Genomic DNA, 25,830 nt, shown 5'->3' on the forward strand with positions numbered 1-25,830 from the left:
GGGTGCCTGGTGGCTTGGCGGCGACAAGAATGAGGCATTCTGACATGACTGCACAGCAGCAGAGCTCCTGCGGGGCAACGACCTGATCGTTTCACTCAGCACTTTTTAAGGCAGAGCTTTAACTTTTTCTTTTTTTTTAAAAACAGATATTTCATTATTAAGGCATGCAAGGCAGCAAACACTGAGAGCAGGCTTTTGTGATACAGAAGCCACTATAAGGCCACAGAAGCTGAAAACAAATGCTTCAGAATTCCCAGGGGCTCTTGTTAGCTACTTTGGACTCCTAGTTTCTTCATATGTGGGGGGGAGCACGTGTGGGCAGGTGTGAGTGTGTGTGTGTGTGTGTGTGTGTGTGTGTGTGTGTGTGTGTGTGGCCCCCTTTTTTAAATGGAGCAAGGACAGTTCATTGATGAAGGCCAGAAACAGAAACAGTATCAAAGGTCTGGGTTCTGGTCCCCATTCTTTCCAGACAAAGGGCAAATTTCCAATCCTAGCAAAGATGGTCATAGTACCTGACTAACCAGGCACCTGGGAGGATGCGTTAGCAAGATGAGGACAGTCTCCTCTGAGGACTGTCTTGAAGATCTACACACAAGATGTTGGTGCTGTATTACAGGATTCTTATTAAGCTAACGTTTGATGGTCAGGGTCTCACTTATAATGTTTTATTCATAAATGTTGCAAAAGTAAAATGAATTATTAATGCAAAGATCATCTGTCAGAGACAGGAATCATTAACAGAATTTCACCAGGGCAGGGGGAGGGTATAAGGACTAGCAATGCAAGGGCAGAGCTTTGCAGTTCTGTCTTGAGCACATGTTCAGACTGGCCCTGGTCCCCTGGAACCAAGCTAGTGCCATTCACCAGCTGTCACGTAGCCTCTGCAAAGCATACCCAGTTAGCTTCCTCCCGGCTACTTGTCCACATTATAAAACCTGCCATCATGATGGCACCAACAGGTTTCCAGTCCCCATCTCTACAGTACCTGTGACATTACTGGGGGGAAAGGGCACTCTGCTGGAATACACTGGACAAGGCTCTTCAGGGTCAAAGTAAGGCCTGAGAAGAGTAGTTTACTCTCCTTAGTACTTAGTGCTTATTAAAAAAGTTGCTTAGTACTATGTGCCAAGCACGGCGCTAGATATTATGAATGCATTATCTCATTGCATCCTCAAAACCTGGCCATGCCAGCAGTACTGATATCAACAGCACCTTATGGGTGGGGAAACTAAGTCACAGAGCAGTTAGCTACATTGCTTGGGGTCATACCACTGGGAAGTAGCAAAGCCAGAATTTAAATCTGGTTCCCTTCCTATTCCCAAGCCCCTACCCTTGCCATTTACTTTAATGGACATAGAATTTGAAGACTGTGAAGATATCATTCTGGGAGATATTGTCATAACTGTTACTACCATGGCTAACATGCTACAAACTCTTTAAAACTAATCAAGAGCAAGCTAAACTTTGAGAGATCAAGTGACTTTACAGAAATAAACTCAACGAGAAATCGAGGGATATACAGGCTATATACCTCATCACTCGGGTTGGTGCTGTTCCAGCCCCATCACTTACAAGAGGCTGCTAACTAACCTTGAAAAGTGGGGTCCTGGAGCCAATCTGCTTGGACTTTAATCTCAGCAATAACAGAACCTCCTCATAGGGCTGTCATGAAGATTAAGTGAAATGAAACATGTAAAATGCTCAGAGCCACATTTGGCCCACAATGAGTACTGACTATAATTATTTGTACCAGTGTGGTCTATGGTCAAGATGCTTTAGTCCACTTGGGTTTCCTCATCTATAAAACAGACCTGCAGAACTGTTATGAGGATTAGGTGAAATAAAACCCTAAAAGCATGTCCCATGCAGACCCCCTCGTAGTAGGCACTCAAAAATGTTCATTTGTTTTCCTCTTTCCAATGGAGCACTATCACTTATTCTTCTGAGACCTCAGTCTTCCATATTATAAAGTGAGATAGCCACTCATTCCCCAGCCACTGCGACCTCCTCGGCAGGTCACAATCAGAGCGTGCCAAAGGCCAGGCTGGAGGTGAGGAAACCTGGGTCCTACTTATAGCTCCAGCTTTTGAAAAGGCACTTAACCTCCCTAAACCTCCATTTCATTTTTTATTTATTCTATTATAGTCTCAACCAATGTGTTACAGAGCAGATAAGCAAAGGTAGATAAGGTAAAGTCCCTGACTTCAAAGAATGCACATGCTAGTTCAAAACAAAGGCATGTAAACAATTAAGTGCATTGATTAAGGTAAGGACTAGATAGAGGTGGCCCCAAGGAGGCAGCCATCAGATTTACCTACGTAGGACAGGGAAAGAGTCAGAGTAGACAGGCCCTGGAGTTGAATCTTACGAGATGAATGGGAGTTTCCCTGCAGATCAGGGGGAAAATATTCCAGCAAGTACAAAGGCTTAGGGATGCAAGACGAAGAACTGTAAATAATTAATTATAGCTGAGTACAGGGTGCATCTAGGGGAGTGGCAGGAAAATAGGAAAACATCACCCCCACTTACCTTGCAGGATTTCCATGAGACCAGATGAGAACAATGTATTAAGACACTGAGAAGGACACGGTGTTGCAGAAATGTCATGTATGATTGTTAGGAGTGCTCTAGCAAGGCTCATTATGGTACTAATTTCACCCATTTCCTAGCATGAGAACTCCGAGTATTGTTTCTTCTGTGGCCACCGCCTTGCCTCCTTCCTCTCTCCCCTGGGAGAAGGCAGACAGGATTTAGGGTTCATCTAAGTGGAGAGGTGGGAGGGAAGAATGAGAAGAAAAACATCCAGCTCTTTGTTTCAATTACCACAAACCTTTAGAAAGTCCCTTAACTATAATGTCCCTCATATTTTAAAAGGGTTCAGTTCTTATTGGCAAAAAAGAAACCTTGACCCTAAAACCATGACTTTTTAAATCTTCTTGACCATAACCCATAGTAAGAAATATGCTTTATACCATAATCCATTACACACACACACACACGTTATAAAACAGTACTTAATACCTACTACATGCAATGCATTCAGATATTTTCTCTTTTATTTTATGTCATTTTAAAAAGTGTCAGTTACGGTCTCCTAATTGATTTCAGTACTTGCTAGCAGGTCACAACCTGCAGTCTGAAAAACACCACCCCAGGAGACAGGAAGGTTCATGGAAGATTTCATAAGTATGGTTCACAAATCCCTTCAACCTTTCTTTTCTTTTGTATTTCAAGACATTGCAAAATAGAAGCAAGTCAAGCCCATTTTCTGGGAAACAAGACATCCCTGTGTGCACAGTTTGAATGGTGTGTTGTCTGACGGTAAATGAGAGGTTTCCACATGGGGTTTCTTGTGTGTTTGGTTGCTGCAGATGATTAAGCATGTTGACAAATAGAATTTCAAAACACAGGACTCTCTCCTGGCAGGGCTTTAGTGCCCTGTGGAAAGTAAGATCATATGTCCCCAGTATCTTTTCGATGAGAATATTCAATAAGCGCTTCTTTCACGTAAAAGGCCCATCACGCATCATAACCCGGTGTGAGCAAGCACTCTGCCTCAGGGCTGCTGAAATGGGAACATGATGACTATATGCCTTTCCAATCATGCACAGATTTAAAATTCACAGCACCGTCATCACTACTACCACCTCCATCAGCAAGGAAAGAATCTGCACCCCATCCAGCTCTGCATGCTTCTGTGTCCAACCAAAATCCTAAAGCTGGAAAGAAACACAAAGGTCACCTGGTCTACCTCTCGCCTCCCAAAGAGGACAGCCAACTAAATTTTTCCAGCTCACAGCCGAACTATTTCCCTTTGTGCCACAACATGCATCTGTGCTCCACAGGGCTTTCCTCGTGGTACTGCAAAAGCTTTCGATGTTTCTACCATCACACTTTTAATTATACTTTTTCTCCTACTTAGAATGTTTCTCCCTCCTGCCCATACAAATCCCACACATTCTTTCAGATCACAACCCAAGCTCTCTAAGAAGCCTTTCCCAAACTCTACAGACCTATCTATCCCTTTCTCCTTCTCTGAAATGAGATTCAGCTCACTGAATTCATGCAACCTTTGCCTCTTAGATGCTGTTTGACAAACAGTTAATATATAGTCATTGACTTTCTAATATTTAAAAGGTGTGTTTAAAAGAATCTTTAATCTTAAACTAACTTTTCTTACAACATACATAGCAAGGAATAAATAGAAAGGTTTAGAATTTTGTTATGAAGATATTTAAATCAAAAAATCATTATAGAAATAAGCATTAAGCTATTAATTTCCATATACTCAGAACCAGTGACAACAATGATGGTAGATGCCAGCACTGTTGATTTTTCTGATATATTATCACATGGGAGATACCTGTCTCAGGCAACTGAATTCTTACATGTATCAGACAGAGCAACTAAGGGGCTTCCTCCCTGAGCCAATACTATGGTAGATGTTCTCATGGAAACGGACTCTGTGCTTTGATGCACAGTCAATCCACGGAGACTGTGCTGGCTTTGGTTACTTTTTGTTATAATAGGATCATTGAATTTTATAACTTTGAAAGAGCTTAAAGATTATCTATTTAACAAAACAAAAAAAACGTGAGCTAATGTGCCTCAGATCACCCTTGTAGAAAGTGACAGAGTTGGGGCTAAAACCCCAAATCTTCTGTTATCCAAAGAAATCAGGAACTAGAAGTCTAAAAACCTCAGACCACCTAGCTTTTCAGTTTCATTTCCCCTGTCCCCAAACTTCCTGTCTTCCAGGAGATCCCTCTGGCTCACCACTGAGCAGCTTCCCCACATCCTCAACACCAAACTGTCTTCCTCTCATCAATCAGTTCCCTGATGTTGTTCCATCTCAATGCCACAACTTCTCTTATCCTACCTGGCATTTCATTGTTTATTCCAGTTCTTCCCTTATCCAATACCTCACCTACCCAAACCACACAGCTGCTTTATTTTAAATCCTTCCATATGGTCCAGACATAGTTACATACGAAACCGAAGCTAGTGACCATGACTGCCTCACAGAGTCCGATTCTCTCCACCTGGGGTTACAGAAGCCTTCTCTATCTCATGCTATGTGTGAATATAATATGCTGAAAAAAAGAAAGTTTTCTCCTTCATCAGGCAAGTAATTTCTCAAGACACATAGCCAAGCAGACAATTATGTTTGCAAGTTAAGCAGGGAAAGTAGCAGAAATCATTCACACTACCAATAAATAACAAACTACTCTTTACCAAAAATATAGTCTCTAGCTCAAGAGCAGAAACATTGGTTACTGACCCTCCTTGTCTTATTCTTGTCTATGCTCTTGTCAAGGCACTCAGAGAAAAATGAGGTGGGTGGTCAAAGCAGGAGATAGGAAAAAGATGAGACCAGCGAAAAATCCAAACCAATCCAAGTAGCTACAGGGTATGGTGTTAAACATGTGGACTCCAAAGGCCAACTGGCCAGTCTTGGTTCCACCAGTAACAGCAGAGTGACCCTGGGCATCCTGCTTGAACTCTACTCAGTTTCTCCATCTGGTAAATGGGGGGAACAGTAGTACCTACCTCACAGGGCTGCCATGAGCATTAACTAACATACGTAAAATACTTAGGACAATGTTTGACACATATGAAACAATACATAAATATCTGCTAACTAAAATGAATCCTGAGTTGGAAATTATTTTAACAATCATGCTGTGTGTCTGCTTATCTGCAAATCTTATCAGCAGTTTCAGGATTTAGAGACATCGTGATGGTTCTCCCATACCACACCGCAGACAGCCTACATCCCCTAATGTGGACTGTTTCTCGAGAATTCATTTTATAGTTCCTTTACATTGCGGCTTGAACAGAATATACTCCTGGTCTCTCCTGGGTCTCTCACTAACAGTCCCCACTGCTGTAGCCGCCACACATGGGGAGGAAAGGTCTCTGGACGTCGAAGACAAGGCCTGTGAAACCACAAAAGTTCCTGCCTGCACACACATTACAAATTCTACCTGTGACCCAGGACTGGAATTGGGGGACAGCAGACCCCCTACCATAGAGAAAACAAAATGAAGAGAACATTCTTTGCATCAAATGTGTCTTCTTGGTACAGGGCTCACGGGGGCAAAGCAAACTTCTCAGAAGCTGTCCTCAAGCCTCTCTTCACTTTCCTTCTTCATTTTGCTCGGCTTGGGCTCTTGGCTACACTAAATTCAGTCTCCTCAAGGTCACTAAAATCCGACCGACCGCTCTACAGACCCCATAGGCTCATCGGATGCCGTCTCTCAGGATTACCACTGCCCACACTGCCTTTCCTCCAGGGCTCCCAGCTCTTGGCTTCTGGGCCACCACACTCTCCTGGGATTTCTGGCTACTCCTTCTGGGCTCCTTTGCTGGCTGTTCCCTGCCTTCCCCTCCTCCTCGCGTCAGTGTCCTAAGACTCATTCCTGGGTCCTCTTCTCTTCTCCATGACGAGCTCATCTGTTTTTGTGGCTTAAAATACCATTTCTTCCCTCAGTGACTCTCAAATATAGATCTCCAGCCCATACCTCCTCCTAACTCCTAATTCATACATGGAACTGCCTACTCAGTGATTCCACTGAAATGTCTAATAGGATCCTAAACTTAGCTTGTCCAAAACCAAACTCCTGACCTTAACCCCAAGCCCCCCTCTTCTGTCTTCCCCATCTCAGTAAATAACACTCCCCACCACCCCTCTTCCTTGCACTTTCCTTCACACCTACCAGTTAGCAAATCTTATCAACTCTACCGTTAGAAACATCCAGAATATGACCACACTTCATCATCTCCAAACTGCCCTCTGGTCCCCAGCACTGTCATCCTTCCTAAGTACTGAAATACCCTTGCAAGAAATTCTCTCCCTCTCGCCCTTGCCCCACTATAGTATTTTCTCAAAACAGCAGCCAGAGAGAGGCCATTAAAACCTAAGTTGGATCATGCCACTCCTTTGTTCAAAAACTTCCAATGGTTTCTCATTTCACTCAGAGAAGCCAAAGTCTTTATGATAAGTGCATAACCCTCCATAATCTGAGTTATCTCATCCTACCCTCAGATCTCTGACCTCATCTCCTCCTGCTCTCCCCCTGCTCACTCCACTCCAGCCACACTGGCTCCTTCTGTTCAGGGCCCCTGAGGTTATTGCATCTTCTGCCTGGAACACCTTTCCCCAGACACCCATGTGCTTGGTTCTCTTGCCACCTTCACATCTCTGCTCAAAACTCATCCTCTAGCCCAGCCGGGCGTGGCTCAGTGGTTGAGCGTCGACCTAGGATCCAGGAGATCGAGGTTCGATTCCCGGTCAGGGCACATGCCCGGGCTGTGGGCTAGATCCCCAGTCGGGGGAGTGCAAGAAGAAGCCGATCAATGACTCTCTCATCATTGATGTTTCTATCTCTCTGTCTCCCTCTCAGTTCCTCTCTTGAAATCAATAAAGATGTATTAAACAAAAAAAGTCATCCCCTAGCTAAAGCTATTCCTCACAGCACTTTTTAAAACTGCAAAGTATACCTGCCTAGCATTCATCTCCCTTCCTTGCTTTATTTTTTCCAATAAGATTCATCAACTTCGTATTTTATAAATTTTATAATAAAATGTATTATAGAATTACTTTGTTTCTCCCTATTAGAATACTTTATTTTCAAATTATTTTGTCTTCCTCCCCTACCAGAGTATAAGCTGGAGGCGGGTGGGGATTTATGTCTATTGTTTACTACTGCATCCCTACCACCTAGTAAGTGCTTTGTATATAACAGAAGCTCAATAAATACTTGCCGAGTGAATGGGAATAATGGCTCACTTGGCTCCTCTTACCTAAAACAGTCATCACTGTCTTCATGAGCTTCATGGGTGTCCTTCGGCGGCTGATGGAGCCACTGGTGTGTGGAGACAAGACGTTAGTTTTCCTCTTGACGTACATGTAGATGCGCAGGTACACCACGACCATGATGAAGAAGGCCACGAGGTTGGACACAGTCCAGAAAATGAGGTAACTCCTGCTGTAAATGGGGGCCAGGGAAGAGCAGGCGGAGATGTCACAGAGGCAATTCCAGCCTAGTGTGGGGACTGCCCCCATAAAAATGGCAATGGCCCAGACAAACAAAATGAGCAACGTCACCCTCTTTTTGGTCAGGTTGCTGTGGACCCGCATCCTCATGATTGACATGTGCCTCTCCACCGCAATCACCAGCAAATTGGTCAGGGAGGCGGTCAAGCTGGTGTCCAGAAGGCCCTGGCGGAGAAACCAGCGGTTGACGGTCAAAGTTCTTGAAACGGGGCCAGTGTTGAACATCAGGAAGACATAGGCAATTCCAGCAAAGAAATCAGCAGCGGCTAGGTTAGCCAGCAGGTAGTAGAAGGGGAAATGAAACTTTCTGTTTTTAATCACGGCTGCGATGACCAGAGAATTAGAAAAGAAAATAAACAGGCAGAAAAATGTTCCAACGCATAACACAATCACAAGCTTCGTTCCTGTCCAGTCATCGGCCGTGTCAGTGTTGCTCCTGTTATAAAAAAAGTCCATCTGCTTATCATAGTGACACTCATTCATTGTGGAGAAGAGCTGAACATCCTGGAAAATTAAAGAAGAAACAAATATCACTCTTTGCATAATCAATCAATAAACCACAAATTGCCACTGCAACCCCCTTGTCTGGCCAGCTCCTATCAATCTTTCTGATCCCTTGCTCCAGGACCCTAGCCCTGATCTCCTCCTATCATAGCATTTATCTCACATTGGTAATTGTCGTCTGTTTCCCAGGCTAGGTGGGAGCTCAGTGAGGGAGGGTATGTGTCATCATTATAACCTCTGGACCCATTTGCCCTGGCTGCCTCATGGCAGGTCTTTGGTGAATGCTGGCTGGCCGACTGGCTGAATAAATCAATGAAAAAACGATCATGGAGGCAGCAGTAAGTAAAACATTCTGAGCCCTGCAATATCCACTCTGCACTGGTAATGACTACAGCACAACATATTAATGCTTTCTCCTGGTGGTTTCCAGCTAATTTCTTATTTATGGGTTCTGTTCATTAATCAAAGGTAGGTTGGCAATGCCAGGCATATTCTTGCCAAGATAACGGGTGCTGAGTTACTTTTCACATGACCAAATGGCTTCCCCAAGAGATCAAGTTTCCTCCACTCTGATTCCACTCCTGATCCTGCTTTTGCCATCTTTTGGTTTCAAGCTACAGTGACAACACCCACTTGTTAGGCATGGGGTGCAGGGCTGGAGACGGGTCTCAATACTCCTTCCTAACCTCTTTTGTTTACTTCTTTATTATTCCCCTAATCCAAATCGTACCAATTGAATTTGTTTATTGGATTTTCTAACTCAATCACTTCGGGTCAGTTTCCTTTCCCAGACTCTCTTCAGTGCACTAAGTAGTGGAAGAACAGGCCTCCATGGGCAAGACTGAGCTCTGGAGTTTGGGCAGACATCCAAGGATACGAGAACATACCTGCCAAGCAAGGGCAAGTCCTCAGGACACATGCCTGAAAGTAGATCCCAAAGTGGGCATCAGGCAGACAAGGAAGATACTAATCTCAGGACAAGATCTCTCGGACCCCCAAAATGAGGGATTGTGGCCAAGGAGGGGTGGGCACATCTATGCGTGGTGGGATGACCAGGTGTTCTGCCTCACAGGGTCTGGGTACAGCATGAAAGGTCCTATTAAAGGGGCCAGGGGTCGAAGGCCAGGAAACCTAGCTCCCTCACAAGGGGTGAGGCTGCATTTTATGCTGGAGATCCAGTAAACTCAGGCCCTGAGCAGTTCAGTGCTGGGAACGAGTGGCTCTAACAGCAAAAGCTTAATAGAAATCCCCAGCTTTGAAGGTTCTTCTAAATTCTGTAATCCAATACCACATACAGAATCAGGACAAGCATATCAGATATCAATTTGAAGTAATACAAAACAGAAATGTATCTTAGGCAGTCTTCTTTTTTATTTACGTTTTAATGACATGATATTTTTAAGTGAATTAGACACATGCCTCTCTGTCATAGCAAATGGAAGGTAAGAATATCACTTTCTACGCTTAAAATAAACAACTGAGAGTGGTCTCAAGAGACAAATAGTTCTAGTGCCTTTCAATTACAAGGAAAGGGGTCTCAATTTTAATAATAACAAAACAAAAATTACTCTCTTTCACAGAATTCACCAGTATTTAATTGCCAATATCAGATAACTCCATACAACAGGCCAATATAACTACACTTTCTTGTGATAATTTTCCCAAATTAAAAATATAGGCATATTTGATTATTTTAATAGCTTCCTAATATTCCAGTATATGAATATACCACACTATTTAACCAATCTTTAAATGCTGGACACTTAGGTTGTTTCCAATATTTTGCTTTTGTAAGCAAGGTTACATTTCTGTGCATTAATCTTTACATACTTGGCCAATTATTTCCTTGAGATTAATCTATAGACTTCAAGTTGATGAAGTAAAGGATGTAAATTTATTTAAAGGTTTCTGATACATATTGTAGAACTGCCCTTGAGAGAGATTGTATTTCTAATCTTACTAGCAGTGAATTAGAGCTGAATAAAAGATACTAATATAGTAAAATTCAATTTAAATATCCAAGGAGAAAATTCAGCTTTCAACAATATCAAAAGTATATAGAAATTCAAGACAAACATTAAAAAAGAAATCACACGAGAAATTTTAATGATACAATTAATATGTGTCCTTTCACTAATGAAAAATAACATTTTATTTTGCTATATGCTCTAGATACCTAAGAGAAACACATTTCTAATTTAAAATTATATTATCCTTGATTAATTCACCTGCAATATCAAGAGTAATATGTCAGAAAGTTGTTGGCATTATAATACTACCAAAAAAAGTTAAGATTTCTTAATTTCCTTTCTAAAGAGTGTTAACATTACAGTTTTGGTTCATAAATTTGATTGAATTTGTAATTATATGATGTCTTAAAACCTCAATGATTTTTACTTAAAAAATCTTCAAATTTAACTTTCCCCCATAAAAAGTAAAATGGCACATTCTTAGACATATTTTAACAAAAATTGTCTTGAGACTGAGTAGTTTTGTCCTACAAAGTAGAGAAATCATGATTAGCCAGCACTTCCACCACACAGCTCCCTACTTCTCAGCCTCGAATTCTACTTTAGGGCGAAATAAAGAAGAGCAAAAAATGTTCACATAGGGAATTTGTAAAAAATATTCCACAGGATAGAAATTATGCAGCCATTAAAAATTACATTTACCATGAAGTTGTGGTTATATAAGAAAAAACATATGCCATTATTTTAATTACAAATAATTACACATGTATATACCTGTATACATATATTTGTATACATATATAGACACATATACACACATAAATATGTGTGATGTCTTAACTATTTTTTAAAGATGCAGAATAAAGATAAGAAAAAAATCTTGAAGTGTAATATTAAGATGGTGGGATTGTGGGTCATTTTAAAAAAATTCTTTCCAGAGTTTTCTGTTCCACATTTTCTGTAATAAATAAATAGACTTTTAAATGCTACTTTACAAATTCTGTCTAAGAAGCACACATACTACTTAATGAATACCTTTCTTTGACAACTACAGTCTGAAACATTAAAATTAATGTCCAAAGGAAAACCTCACACAGTTCATTATTACTACATTTATCAGCAAAGCACACTTTAGAGTTTTTCAGTAATAATGAAAATAAAATGGTTTTCTGTTTAAAGTTTCACGTAACCAGAAAACCTTATATGCTGACAACTAACCAAATCAGGATATCATTTCCCCCAACTCTCCTATTAAACATTTCCTAACAAGATCACCCCAGAGCTCCAAAAATTAATAACTGGAAGTTTTGTGAATTAGTACTTTCGATTATTTTCTCTCTGCCATATGCTGCTAAACTTGCTGACGGTCCTCAGTATACTCCAACTACAGATCACCGTATTTTCTTACCTGGAAATTACCAAAAACTTTGGTGAACTCATAACAAATGGATTTATCATCTCTTGACCCCTCCCAAACTTTAAAATATGACTCGTGATCCTAGCCTAAACATCCCCTTCAGAGAGATACCTTCTCTGACCACTTCAAAGCTATAAAACTCCTAAAAGAAAACACAGGCAGTAAACTCTTTGACATTTCTCTTAGCAATATCTTTTTGGACATGTCTCCTCGGGCAAGGTCAATAAAAGAAAAATTAAATAATTGTGACTACATCAAAATAAAAAGGCTTGTACAGCAAAGAAAAGTATAAACAAAATGAAAAGACAATCTACAAAATGAGAGGAGATATTCACAAATGATAAATATCTAATAAGGAATCAATAACCAAAATATATAAGGAACTCATACAACTTAACACCAAAAAACCCAAACAATTCAAATAAAAAATGGGCAGAGAACCTGAAGAGATATTTCTCTAAAGAGGACATGCACATGGCCAACGGACATATGAAAAGATACTCAGCATCACTAATCATCAGGGAAATTCAAACCACAATGATATATCACCTCACATCTGTCAGAATGGCTATCATCGATAAATCAATAAATAACAAGTGCTGATGAGGATGTGGAGAGGGGAACCCTTGTGCACTGTTGCTGGAGTTATAAATGGGTGCAGCCACTATGGAAAACAGTACAGAGATGCCTCAAAAAATTAAAAATAGAGCTGCCACACAATCTAACAATTCCATTTCTGGGTATTTACCCAAAAAAAGAAAAGAAAAGAAAAACACTAATTCAAAATGATATATGCACCCCTGTATTCATTGCAACATTGCTAGTAATAGTCAAGATATGGAAGCAACCTAGATATCCATCAGTAGATGAATAAATAAAGAAGCAGGTTTACAGTTGTGAATATGCAAGACACAGAGTTTATTCTTTAATAATTTATTAATTATAATATTTTCCATATGAACAATTATAAACCTACTTTTGCTTCACCCTGTATAAATAGAATGGAACTTATTCAGCGATAAAAAAGAATGAAATCTTACCATTCACGACAACATGGACGGACGTAGAGGGTATAGTGCTAAGTGAAATAAGTCAGACAGAGGAAGACAAATTATATGCAGAATCTAAAAAATCAAAACAAATGCATAGATATTGAGAACAAGCTCATGGTGGACAAAAGGGAGAGGGTGAAAAGTAACCCACAGCTCTCACGACCAGAGAGCCCTGTTATATCTTCACCAGAGCACCTATTGTCTGTTCCATATTTTCTTTTGTGTTTATGCACTTATAGTCCATCCTCACCCTAGACCAGTCTGCTCCAGGGGAGCGGGCACCATGCCTTTTATGCTCCTGTGGAGAGCATCAAGATTTGTGGAATGAATGAATGAATCTGCATCCTGCACTATCTCTTCCCCCACTAAAATGAAAGGGTTCAATTAAATGCCTTAGCTGACTTACACGTCACCCACTAAATACGCCAACGAGTGAACTCCTTACCTATTAACTACGCTTTCTTGGGTCAGTTATTTACTATCTCTACTTCGTTATTACCACTGTATTTTTAATTGCTAATATTTGAGTGATTATTTCGTGCCTGGTGCTGGACTAAGCATGTTGCATAGGTCATCTCATTTAATTCCCCCAGCAGTGACGTAGATGCTCTTAGCACAGTCACTTCGCAGATGGAAAAACTGATGCGGCCTTCCCTGAGGTCACACAACTAGTGCGTGGAAGACCCGATTCTACTCAGGTAGCTGTGCTCCCAGGCACACATGTTTTTCTACAACACAACACCATCTCTCCACAGACAAAACATCAGACAGACCAAGCGTCATACTTAAAATAACTATAGAATTACCAAAACAGAATGACCCAATCAAATGACATTCAAAGACTGTCTTGCATTATTTTTTAAAAATTGGACAATATGGGAGAAATAAGGAGGGGAGGGGACTACACCTGTAATACTTTCAACAACAATGATAATAAAAAAATTAAAAATAGCCTGGCCGGGCATGGCTCAGCGGTTGAGCATCAACTTAGGATCCAGGCGATCAGGGTTTGATTCCTGGCCAGGGCACATGCCCAGGTTTCGGGCTAGCCGATCAATGACTCTCTCATTATTGATGTTTCTATCTCTCTCCCTCTCCTTTCTTCTCTCTGAGATCAATAAGGATATATTTTTTTTAAATTAAAAATAAAAATAAAAGAAATTAATAGATTAATATATGTAGATTGCTTAGAATAAAGCCTGACTTAGAGGAAGTTTAATGGTCTTTGGGGTTTTCGTTTGTTTGTTTGTTTTGTTTGAATAGCCCTAAGAAGCACAGAAAAGTCACTTTTCTGTAAATATATTTTCAAGTTTTATAATAGGCCACACAAAATGGTCAATATCAAGACAACTTTAACTTTGCTAAACTTTTATTCTGCCAAATCCCAAGCTGTGTTGGTTTTTCTTTTCTTTTATACTAATAGTATAAAGGACTTGAATTGTTCTGATCCAGAAACAAGAGATGTTAAACTCTGGAGCTATTACCACAACTTTAAACTTCAGTAATTTAAGACTTCATAAAATGAAGGTTTGGAAAGTCTATATGTGGAATCCAAATGAAAACTTCATGAGCAAAGCTTTCATTTAGACTCTCCCAAACTTGATTCTCTAAAAAAATGTCCAGCCAGCCCATAATGTGGAAACAATTATGAAAATTAAGACATTTGAAAACCACTCAAACAGCTTTTATTTCTAGCTACATCTTACGAGACAAGTGGCTGCTGGCCCTTCAGCTGGCTTTCACTGCCACTCTCCTCTTCCTCCTAGGAAGAATGGGGGTGCAGCCCAACAAGGTCACTCGGTGCTAGGCATATTTTTTTTCCTTGTGGTCCACAAATGTAGACTAGTCCTCTCCGTTCTGGAAACCCCAGCCACACGGGAGTTGAAGGCTAGGTTAGTGGGCATGCTCACAGCCAGGAAAGAGACCACTCCTGCATAAAAGCAGCCATGTCTGCTCACTGAATTCTTTTTAATAATTCATGCTAATGGCAAAATCCAGGATAGCATGGGAGATTTAAACCCACATGACCCCTGAGGTTCATTTCAGCCATTAATCTCAGGGCCTTTGGTCTTACTGGTCCCTCTTCCCAGAAGCCTCTTCCCAAGATACCCAAAGGGCATGTGTCTCCACCTCATTCCTGCTCAAATGTCACTTTATCAGAGATCCCTTCCCTTCCACTCTCTAAAAGAGCGCCTCACCCCACCTTCCTGCGCTTTTGCCCTTTAGTGCTTTATTGTCCTCACAGCATTTCTCACTACCTGACCCTGTCTACTCGGGGTAAAGGTCCATCTCCCTGGGTGCTGAGGACATCAGGGATATTGTGTTGTTATGACACATCCTCTGTACCTGGAATGATGCCCAGCACAGAGCAGGCACTCAGTAAACAATTGTTAAATGTAGAATAAAATGAAAAGTCCTGTGTACATGTGCCCACGTGCACCCCAACCGTTTACCCACACTGAGCAATATTACTTTCTTCTACTGCACACTTTCTAATTTGGGTCTTACAACTCTTTCATTTCCCTCTAGAGACTTGGCGCCAAGCCCTGCTGGCTGAGATGGGTGAGGAGGGGCATTTGCCACCCTTGAACAGTGGCTTCATCAGAGCAAACAAGACAGGGTGATCTGAAGGGCAGTGCCACAGTGAGACCCCTCCCTTGTCAGTACACACATCAGAAACTATGGCTCCTCTTTGGAACAAAACTTCAAAAGAGAGGGGGACCCAATGGCTAAAACTAGAACAATTTAGGCAACAAAATCAAAGCATTATAAGCCAAAGTATAAAATAAACATCCAAGAGTCCATAGTAATATAAGTAAATGAATGAATAAAATAATAAATAAGTGAGCCTGGCCGGCGTGGCTCAGAGGTTGAGCATCAACCTATGATCCAGGAGATCGAGGTTCAATTCCCAGTCAGGGCACATGCCCGGGTTGCGGGCTCGGTCCCCAGTAGGGGGCATGCAAGAGGCAGCCCATCAATGACTCTCTCTCATCACTGATGTTTCTATCTCTCTCTCCCCCCCTCTCTGAAATCAATCAAAACATATTTTAAAATAACAATAATAATAACAAGTAAGTGAGAAAGGAGAGGCAAATCTCCCCTGCAGAAAAACTCCAAATAAATGATGTAGCTACTGCACTCTAAAGGAGGGGAGCGTAACTCCCACTCCTTAAGTGTGGTCTGTGCACAGTGACTTCCCCCCAAGGAGGGCAGTATGAAAAGGGGGGGGAGGAGAGAGTCACTTTTCAGTGGAGAAACTTGGCAAACACGACGTCAGCAAGGTGCTCAAGGTCAACATCAACAATGGTAAGTCATGTTGCTAGTCTGTCATCTTAATAGAATATGTTAAGAACGGCACTTTACTCTGTTATCTTCCTCCCCAAACCCGTAACCCTGGCCGGATCGTGAGAAAAACCTCAGACAAATCCCAATTCGGAGACAACCTACAAAATTCCTGACCTGGACTCCTCAAAACCCATCAGTCATCAAAATTAAGTAAAATCTGTGGTACTGTAGCAGCTCAGAGGAACCTAAGGAGACAAGACATCTAAATACAATATGTATCCTAGATCCTGGACCAGAAAAGGGACATTAGGTAAAAACCAAGGAAATCTGAATGAAGTATGGATGTAAGTTAATAATAATGTATCCACATTGGTTCATTAATTGTAACAAACGTACATTCATGTAAGATGTTAATAATAGGAGAAATTGTGTGCAGAAGTGGGGGTGTAATGTGGGAACTCTATACTATTTGCTCAATTTTTCTATAAATACAAAACTGTTCTATAAATAAATAATTTTTAAACTTTTTTTAAAAAGATGGGGTTGGGGAAGAAGATATTATCAACTCTACCATACTCCGGTAATTTTAAAATAAATAAAGCCCGTATGTCTCATAAGCAGTTACTTTACTCTTTGCTTTGGTAAAATACACAGAGGGGTAGCAATTTGTTTGAGATTCAGTTGAAAAGGATATTGTCTATAATCAGAGCATTGGAAGCCTCTGACATGACTGGGTAAAGCTCACATTTTCACTTTGGGGATGGCGTGTTTAGTGTAGGGGTGTTACAAATCCGCTCCCCTATCTTAACATGCTAGATCATTTCTCTTAAGAAAGCCAAACTCAACGTTGTGAAAGTTGCATTACTTTGTTTCTTAAGAACAAATGGTCGTCTCAGGCACAAAACTGTTCTGATTTAGATCCTCTGTTCTCTACAGAAAAACAGGTCTCCACAGCACACTCCACCTGACGGTAAGCACAGCAGCCACACAGAGAGGCAGACACACGTGGGGCGTGCTTGAGAAACAAGAAACTTCCATGCCTCAAGTCATCTTCAGCTCAGAAGTGGCGACACACAGGCAAACTGCACCTGAGCTTCTCGGAATAAACAGGTTCTGTGTCAGCGCACGTTGGCGAGCCCTTTAAGTGGGGAGGACAGCCCGCCGTGTGTCAGCTGGTTCAACCGCTGCTGCTTCTTTCCACTGAGTGGGTGGATCTACAGGAGGCCACGGTGTACGCGCACAACTTCCACCCTGGGACTTGTTTAATAAACAACTATAATCAAGTTTATTGTTCCCTGGATGTCACTGATGACTAAGGGCTGCCTTAAACCCCTTGATTAAACAGGAAAGCAAACTTGAAAACACAGAGAACTAAACCAAATAAAAGAGGTGAGACCAAGATTTTATATGAGTGAGCAAATTCCTGGCTTAGTTTATCCAAATGTAACGTAAATCTTTCATTGTTTGCTTTCTCTATTATACAATTTCTCTTACTTTTTCATTGAATTTATTGGGGTAACAGTTAATAAAATTATACAGGTTTCTGTATATTGTCTTGCGTGTTCATCACCCCAATTATACAATTTTAATGTCATCTAATTCATTAGGCTAGAAAGATGACAGGTACATTTTTGTCCTCTGACCCTCTTAAAAGTAAAGTTGCTAATCAAAATGCTCAAAATTAATATGCATAATAACATAACTGCATAGGCTCTATAATATCCTTAGACTGTTGTGTAATCATATGCCAGTAGTTTTGAAGGAAGGCAAAATGCCAAAATTTATAGAGATGGTCTTCTTGTACAAAGAATGTTGTCACTCAATGAAACTGCATTTTGGGAAATTTCAAAGTGCTTGCTCACAGCAAATAACTCCCCATGAGAAGACAATTAGATTTCTTCATGTTGCAAAACTGACAACAGGCAAAATGTTGCTCCAAGCTGTTTGTGCTAACCTAACTGTGGCACCGCATCCCCTTGCTCACTCCATTTCACCTCCTGCCTCCAGCTCTGACAACGTTCAAGAGTCTCTCGCTCTACGTGGTTTGTTCCAAATAACCCCCCCGTTACCAGCGACAGGTCAGTAGTGATCTGCAGTGACCCCTCCATGCTTCTGGACACCACACCAGCCCAGGTTAGTGCCTCACTAAATCCCGAAGCTCTGCACAGGAAGGGGAATCATATTTCCGAAGCGTGTGGCTGTAATGGGAAACCGTTGTTTTAATCAAGGCTTCAGAGGTTGGAAAGGAGAGTGGTGCTATTGCTAAACAAGCGAGTCAGGGTCCGGGCAGGAATTCTGCACTGGCCAGAACGCAGGTTCATCACTAGAGCAGGGGGCTCACAGCCTCTTGCCTCCCTCTCTCACCCTGGGCCAGACTGGTAGCAAAATAGCACATGTGTGTAAAGACAGCCAGGTCATGGAAACGCATGTAAAAGGCATGTGAGTGCTGTGTCTGATCTCACTGTTGGCCCCTCCAGCTCCACTCTCCATCTTTCCATCCGCTCTTTACCCTGCAGGCTTCTTCGCCTTCCAGCTCCTACCAATGAGAGGTACCAGTGAGAGGTATAGCTAGAGATCTGGAGGGCGGAGGCTGAGATAATGATTTCCCCGGCTCCCTCCCCGCCTGGTTGCTGTAGGTTGGCTGGGTTAGCTCCTGTCAGGTAGCCTCTCCTACTCCATTCCCCAGTCTTTCAGGTTAAGGGGAGTTCGCTCTTAACTGTTTCTAGCTCTGGGGCGCTGCAACTGCATCTTCTCTTGCTGGTTTACATGAATCTGCCCTCCCTCAGTTACCGAGTCACCATCCCCCACTCCAATGACCAGTTTGACTGGATCATCTCTTTCCTGTGGAACTCTGGGTAATACAGATGTCATTTAAAGCACATAGTAATACAACAAAAAGCGTTATTTGCAAGGTTTTAATATGTTATGGATTTTCTTAAATCTTTCACTAAGATCTAAAACACATAACATTTTCTGGTTATAAACATAGCAACTCTCAGAGAAGGAAAGTGGAAGAAATCCTCTGTCTGGCATGCACCAGTAGCACAATTCTTCTGATGTCCTCCATGTCCCCTTACACATACCAGAACCCTAGCAAATATCTCTATACATAGTGATTCACTAAATGAGTGACTTATAGGGGTTACATAAAACAAAGATGACTACATTGGATTCCAGCAGATCCCTGCACAGTGCAGTCCACCTCCAAAGCCCAGAGCAAGCCAGGATCAGTTCCAATTCTCTGTGTTCCTAGTCTTGTGTACCATGGAAATAAGTGACATGGATTTAAATGTTAATTTGGGCCTAAGGATTAGCCAGGCTCAAAACAAGACACTGCAGAGAAGGAAGAAGTAGACTTTTCCTTAAGAGGCCTGTGAGGAGGGCAAGGGGGGTGGGGGTGGGGGTAACCGACAATCTGAGCCAAGGGGGCCCTGCAGCCTGGAGCGAAGCAAACCCAACACAGATTTAGCTACAAGGGTTGCATTTGGGTGGCACTACTGATGCATCCTCCTGAGTGGCACTTCCAGTGGCAGGACTAGCCGTGGGGGATGCTGGGCAAGTGCCGCTCTCCCGGGAGCTCTGTAGTCTGCAGCCCTGGTGGAGATGCTATAAACGCAGCAGGTCTTTAGATGCTGGGAACACAAGCCAGGCATAGTCCCTGAGTGGACAAAAAAGCTCAGGGGCTCAGGAATAGCTCATCCCTCTTCCATCCATAGCCTCATTTTATTCTAGCATTTTCACCTCTGCTCTTCCACCGGAGCCTTACAGTGGGAATACAAACATGAGGGGCGATACAAGACCTGGATGAACCCGGGTCCTATACAAGGCTATACAATTGGACCTTTCACACATGCATCCACTGATTTCCCTAAAGTGGCTTTTTATTTACTAAATTCAGACTCTCTCTCAACCACTGGGAGAAGGGAAATCCCCTGACCGTGCACTGCAGAAGGGTTCTTTACCTCAGTGTCAGCTGAGCTTCTTAAGGGCCAGAAGAGTCTCTTACATTTGTGCAACCAATGCCCAACAGAGGGGCATGCAGTCGATGCCCAACGAGTGCTCGGTGCACATGGTGGTTAGTTTCAGTTAGCTGGTTGGAAGCAGAGGAGACGGAAACCTGATCACACTGTACTGGGTAACGCTTGGGTGAGACGGAAGTAGGAAGAAAGTATAGGCTATTCTTTCAAGAAATCTGATAAATTCTTGGAACCTCTCCTATGGTATTCAACTTACTTTATTAAATATTTATTTGTCTTAACCTCACTTCTGAACCTGTCAGGAGCAGAACTGGTATCCTTCTGTCTCCCTGTTCAAACGCAGAATCTTGCTTGTAATTGGCACAGAATAAACATGGGTTCAATTTGATTGACTAATTCCCAAACCCAGTGTCCAGTCCTCTTTTTCTTTGGTTTCACTGTGGAAATTGACAAATAGTTAGTTCCTTCTTGAAACTCCCCTCCCAAGCCTGTGTGGCTCTGTCCCCTCCTGGACTTCGTCCCACTCTGCTCAGCAATTCCGTCTCCAGTCCTTCCATGGCCTTGGGGTATGCATATCCTGGACTCGGATCTCAGCCCTCTCTTTTTTCCTTTAAACTTTCTTCCACTAGAACTACTATTGCTTCAATTATGGCCTCTACGTGATGACTCCCAAATAACTATCTCAGGTCCTCTTCCTCTCAGGCTAAGCTCCCAAACTGCCTTCAAGATAAACAAGAAGAAAGTCGCCCTGAGGGTAGCAGGTATGCAGATTAGAACTCTCCGTCTCCCTCAGCTCTGCCGTCAGAGATGAAAAGGCCACAATAAGGAATAAAGTTGCAAGTTTAAACAGCAGGTTTTTAATGCAGGAGACTGAGAGGATGCTGGCCTCAGGCCTCAGCAGGTGTCTGCAGTACAGCATCCACAAGTGGGCACAGAGGTTTGGAACTGGAGAGGCTCCATCCCTCTCACCTGGTCGGAACCTTTCAGTCTCCCTCTTCCTGGTGCTTTGCTTGGGCTCAGGGCAGAGCATGGGGCTCGCTTCTCTGATGCCCCACCAGGGCCTGACTACTGGAGTGCTCGAGGCCTGCAGAGACGCTCCTGCCCCAGCACTCTTGTGGGTTCTAACTCAGTTCCAAACCCGGGTGTGTGGTGTCTGGACTCCCCCCGCCCAGTGGCTCTCAGTCTCTCTTCATGTGAACTTCCCTTTGTTAACCTCACCACACCACCAGCCTCTGGGACTTCAGGCCAAACAGAAGGTCCAGCAGGAACCCAGATTCCCTCTTCTAAGGAATCCTGCTCTGGGTGGTGTGACACCAAGCTCAGCTCTTCTTCTAACTCATTAATAATTGTATATTGTATATTGCCTTGCAACTTCTCTTGTCATTATTTTTTGTATCATTTAGCTTTATGTTCTATGGCACAGACTGCTAAATTGTGTTTTCCTTTTCTTATAGCGCAATAAACTCCATTTTCCAGACTTCATAGCTAGGGTGGCACGTGACTAAGTCCTGCGGCCCTGAAGGTGAGCATAATTGAAGTGTGCCACTTCCAGGCGAGCGCTCAAACACTGAGTGTGCGTTCCCCCGAGCTCTTTGGCGCTCCTGCAAGCTGGAACACAGACAGGCCCGTGGTCGGGCATGGATCGCTCAGCCCAGGCAAAGCCCAGTGCATGACTCAAAGGAGTGCACAAACTAGTTTCCACCAACGAGGCGATAAGTACAGAAATCGTTCATAAGCACTTATAAATGTTTACAGCACCTTGACATTACTTTAAAATACAAGTGGATGATCCGTGGAGTATAAACCAGAAGTATGGGTCTTAGACACACTGAAAATAAGGAAACCAGTCTTTAAACATGGGAGTTTAGATGCACGGCCCTTGCCATGGAGAAACAAGAGGCAAGGGACCCTTGGAACCTGAGCCACTTAACCTCAGGACGGTTAACGAGAGAAAAATCAACTTTTGTTTTTGTTTTTCTCAAGCCACAGTGTTTTGGGGCCCCTCTGCCTAAGAAGCCGGTAGCTCTCAGTGAAGGTGTTGGAAAGAAACAGTGTGGGTGTGTTGGCGGCTCGGTGCGGCTGTTAGCGAGGCATTTCAAGGAAGCAATGAGCTCGGGCCAGAGCTGTTTGTAAGTTTTGTATGCAAAGGTGGAAACGAACAGACAGCATCCAGGAGCTGGGGGGCCCGGGAGATTAGAGAAGTTAACTGCTTCTGTAAATCCAAAGAGCAGGAAACAGTATCAGCCCTGACAGCTCTCACGGGCCTCTCAGTGAGATGCTGCCGTGGAACAAAAGAAACACAGGCCTATGTCAAGATCAAGCTCCCAGCCCTAGTCCCTGTTTTAGAGGACCTCAAAGCAGAGGCCACTAAGAATTTGGATGTGGTACCTGGCAAGAGGAATGGGCTGGATGCAAATAGACCAGAAAGAAGCCTGTGACATTTCTACGGAATTATATTGCCATGGAAGCCACGGCTTGGCTTGGAAAGGTCCGTGTTCATTCTCCCCCAAGAAGCACACACTTTCCAACAGCAATTTCAGATACGGCCACAGAGGGTAATGAACAAGGAAGAACTTCCCAGGGGACACAGTCAAAGCCAGGGACCCTGACAGGCTTCTCCCCGAGGGCAGAAGCAGGGATCAACCACAAAACAGACTCCACAGCCAGGACGGAGAGGTCTGAGTAATTCCTGCTCAGGGGCCTTCATCATTTTTAGGCGCCTGTGGCTGCTACACACCTATCTCCCGTTCTTCTAAATGGGTGTATTTTGTTTTTGTTTTTGTGGTTTTCTTGTTTCTATTCCTCCGTTGTATAATGGATGTTTCTCAGTCAGAATAAAGAAATAATGAACATGGGTATTTAAAGCATTAGAGAAGGAAAGGCGTTCTGGTAAACTAAACCCTCCCAAGGAAAGCCTGGTGGCCTGTAACACATAAGAGGGCAGGGTGGTGAGGGGAAGGGAGCAGATGCTTTGCATCAGCTGGGCCTGAATCAGATGTAGGTTCATCACTTTCAGCAATGACTCCAACTTGGCACATTGCTGATCCAGCCAGAGCCCTTTCCTCCCTCTCTAAAAATGGCATAATAACTACCCTTACCACATGGGATCGTCGAAAGGATCAAATTAAATGTATGTTTATAAAGTGTCCAGCAAGATGCACAGCACCTAGGAAGGACTCAATAAATAGTAGCTAATATTTCCCAAGAAAGTTAAATAACAAAATCTTTTACGGAAATAGAAAAAAAACAATCCTAAACTTAATATAAAACTACAAAGGATCCCAAAGGGCCAAAACAATTTTGAGAAAGGAGAAATTTGGAGGCTTCATACTTCCTAATTTTAAAATGTATTATTACGAAGCTACAGTAATCAAAATAATATGGTCCTGGCATAAAGAGAGACATATAGGCCAATGAAACAGAACAGACAGCCCAGAAATAAACCCACGCATGGACAGTCAACTGATCTTCAGCAAGGGTGCCAGGAATACACGACAGGGAAAAGACAGTCTCTTGAACAAATGGTTTGGGGAGAACTAGCTATCCACATGCAAAAGCGCACGACCTCTGAAGACAGGTGGCCTGAGTCTGAATCCTTGCCTACCAGCAGGTCAGTGAACCTCTCTGTGCCTTAATTTCCTCATCTATAAAATGGGAAGAACAACAGTGCCTTCTGACACATAGTATTAATTTCCTTACTGCTATTTATCAGTGGGGACTGAGGAAAGTTACTTAACCTCTTTGAGACTCAATTTCCGCTGTTGCAAAAGGGAGATGGACTAACTTGTTGGGTTATTGGGACAAAGTGAATGACAAAACCAACGTAAGACCCCGGCTCACTTCTGGGTCCAGGGCAGTCAGCCAAGTCCGGTAAGCAACAGAGCAAACCTGTTCTCAAGAGGTACAGAAGAAAGGGTCCCGACAGAGTTACCAGGGAGGGAGATCAAAGAGGGAAACCCCCTCCCTCAGGCTGGGTGGGTCCCTGACATGACCACCCCAAAGCTAGGACCTTTCTTCCTCTACCACCCAGTCCAGAGCCATCAGCTGGAGTTTCTCACTATGACGGAAAACACTTAGTACTAGATGAATATGTGCAAGAGAGGGCTAGCCAGCCAGCTGGGTTGAAAGCCTCATGTTTAACCTTCTGATTCTATTATTATTTTACTTCTAGACCACTCACTCAATCTAGATCTTAGAGTAATCCATCCAAATATTTTCAACGATATCCACTGAATGAATTTCAAAGTGAATGCACACCTCTTTTCCCATCTGCTCTGTGGCGAGACGGGCAGTGTAGCCTTCTCTGTTCTACAGAGAAGAAAACCAAACCTGGGAGACGATTCACTCTCACCAGCTGCCATCGTTCGTGTCACACCAACCACTGCGGCATTTTTTCAGTGGTTAATTCTACGCCCCCCTGAGAGATAAAATATGCAGATTTGTCCTCTATAACAACATTAATGCTTTTTACAAACATTTACTGATTCTAGAAGAAATGCATTATGATTATGGTAAACATCAATAAAAATTTGTAAGTGTATCTCTACTTAGAATTTCTGACAGACGTTTATGGGGAAAAGTTCATATAATCAAATGAAAACGACAGAACAAAACTCTAAATACATGATAGGAAATAACAATGATCGGTCAGTTTTCCTGTTTCAGAGAAAGCTCAGAAGAGCAAGTAACCGGTTTACTTCTAACATGTCGAATGATGTTATCTAAGAAACACCTTCTCTTAAAGCATGTTACTTTCCCATCAAACAAACAGTCTACCAGTTGAACTAGGCCACAGACTTTAATGATCTGCCTATAAGAAATTAGATGGAAATTAACTAAGAAAGACCAGTAATGACCTGGTAGCATCCTTGCTGACATTCCCTGTCCTTTCCCTGTCAGATGTTCATAGATCTGCATATGTGGAGAGTTGCATACATGCCGTGGGCAAGATCCATTGGTGCCATGAATAGTGGATTCTCCCCAACCACTGGTTCCTCTCATCCCTGTGCAGTTCACATTTCCCCACTGTTCACCAGATGCAGGGGAAAGACAGATACACACAAACATGTTTACAGACGTAAAATGCACTCAGCAAGATCGTAATCTTGAGCAGCAGATATTCAGCCAGGGCTAAGCTTCCACCCTCCCCAGGGACATCTCCCAATATCTGGAGATATTTGTGGTAAACATGACTGAGGGATGCTACTGCACGTGGAGGGTAGAGGCCAGGGATGTTGCCACACATGCTACAAAGCACAGGACAGCCCCACAACAAAGAATCATCCAGCCTACTGCCAGTGGTGCCAAGGCTGAGCAACCCTGATCTAAAGGTAAGATGAGACATAGAATGAAGGCCATCCTATCAGGGTTGAGTATGGCATGAGCTGTAATAGAGACAAAAGTAAAGTGCCATCAGATTGACAACATTTAAACAGGTGAATAAAATTCAGCGTTGGAAAGGGTACAGGGAAAATGGCACTCTCATAATATGTTGGTGAGCAGGGAAATTGATACAACTTTGGGGGAGGGCAATGTGGCGATATGTATTAAAAGTTTTAAACAT

The 25,830-nt window shown here is 42.7% G+C and overlaps 1 protein-coding gene across 1 annotated transcript in view; it reads right to left on the minus strand.

Annotated features, from left to right (window-relative positions):
• The window catches only part of LPAR3 (lysophosphatidic acid receptor 3), a 74,144-nt gene that overhangs the window by 41,596 nt on the left and 6,718 nt on the right, over positions 1-25,830 (minus strand). The window contains exon 2 of the mRNA XM_087820012.1: positions 7,807-8,563. Coding sequence (XP_087676138.1) covers positions 7,807-8,542 — 736 coding nt within the window. The 5' untranslated portion in view covers positions 8,543-8,563. The remainder of the gene's footprint in view (positions 1-7,806; positions 8,564-25,830) is intronic.

This window comes from Miniopterus natalensis, chromosome 9 (genome assembly GCF_054644295.1).
Source record: "Miniopterus natalensis isolate mMinNat1 chromosome 9, mMinNat1.hap1, whole genome shotgun sequence".
Taxonomy (NCBI): domain Eukaryota; kingdom Metazoa; phylum Chordata; class Mammalia; order Chiroptera; family Miniopteridae; genus Miniopterus; species Miniopterus natalensis.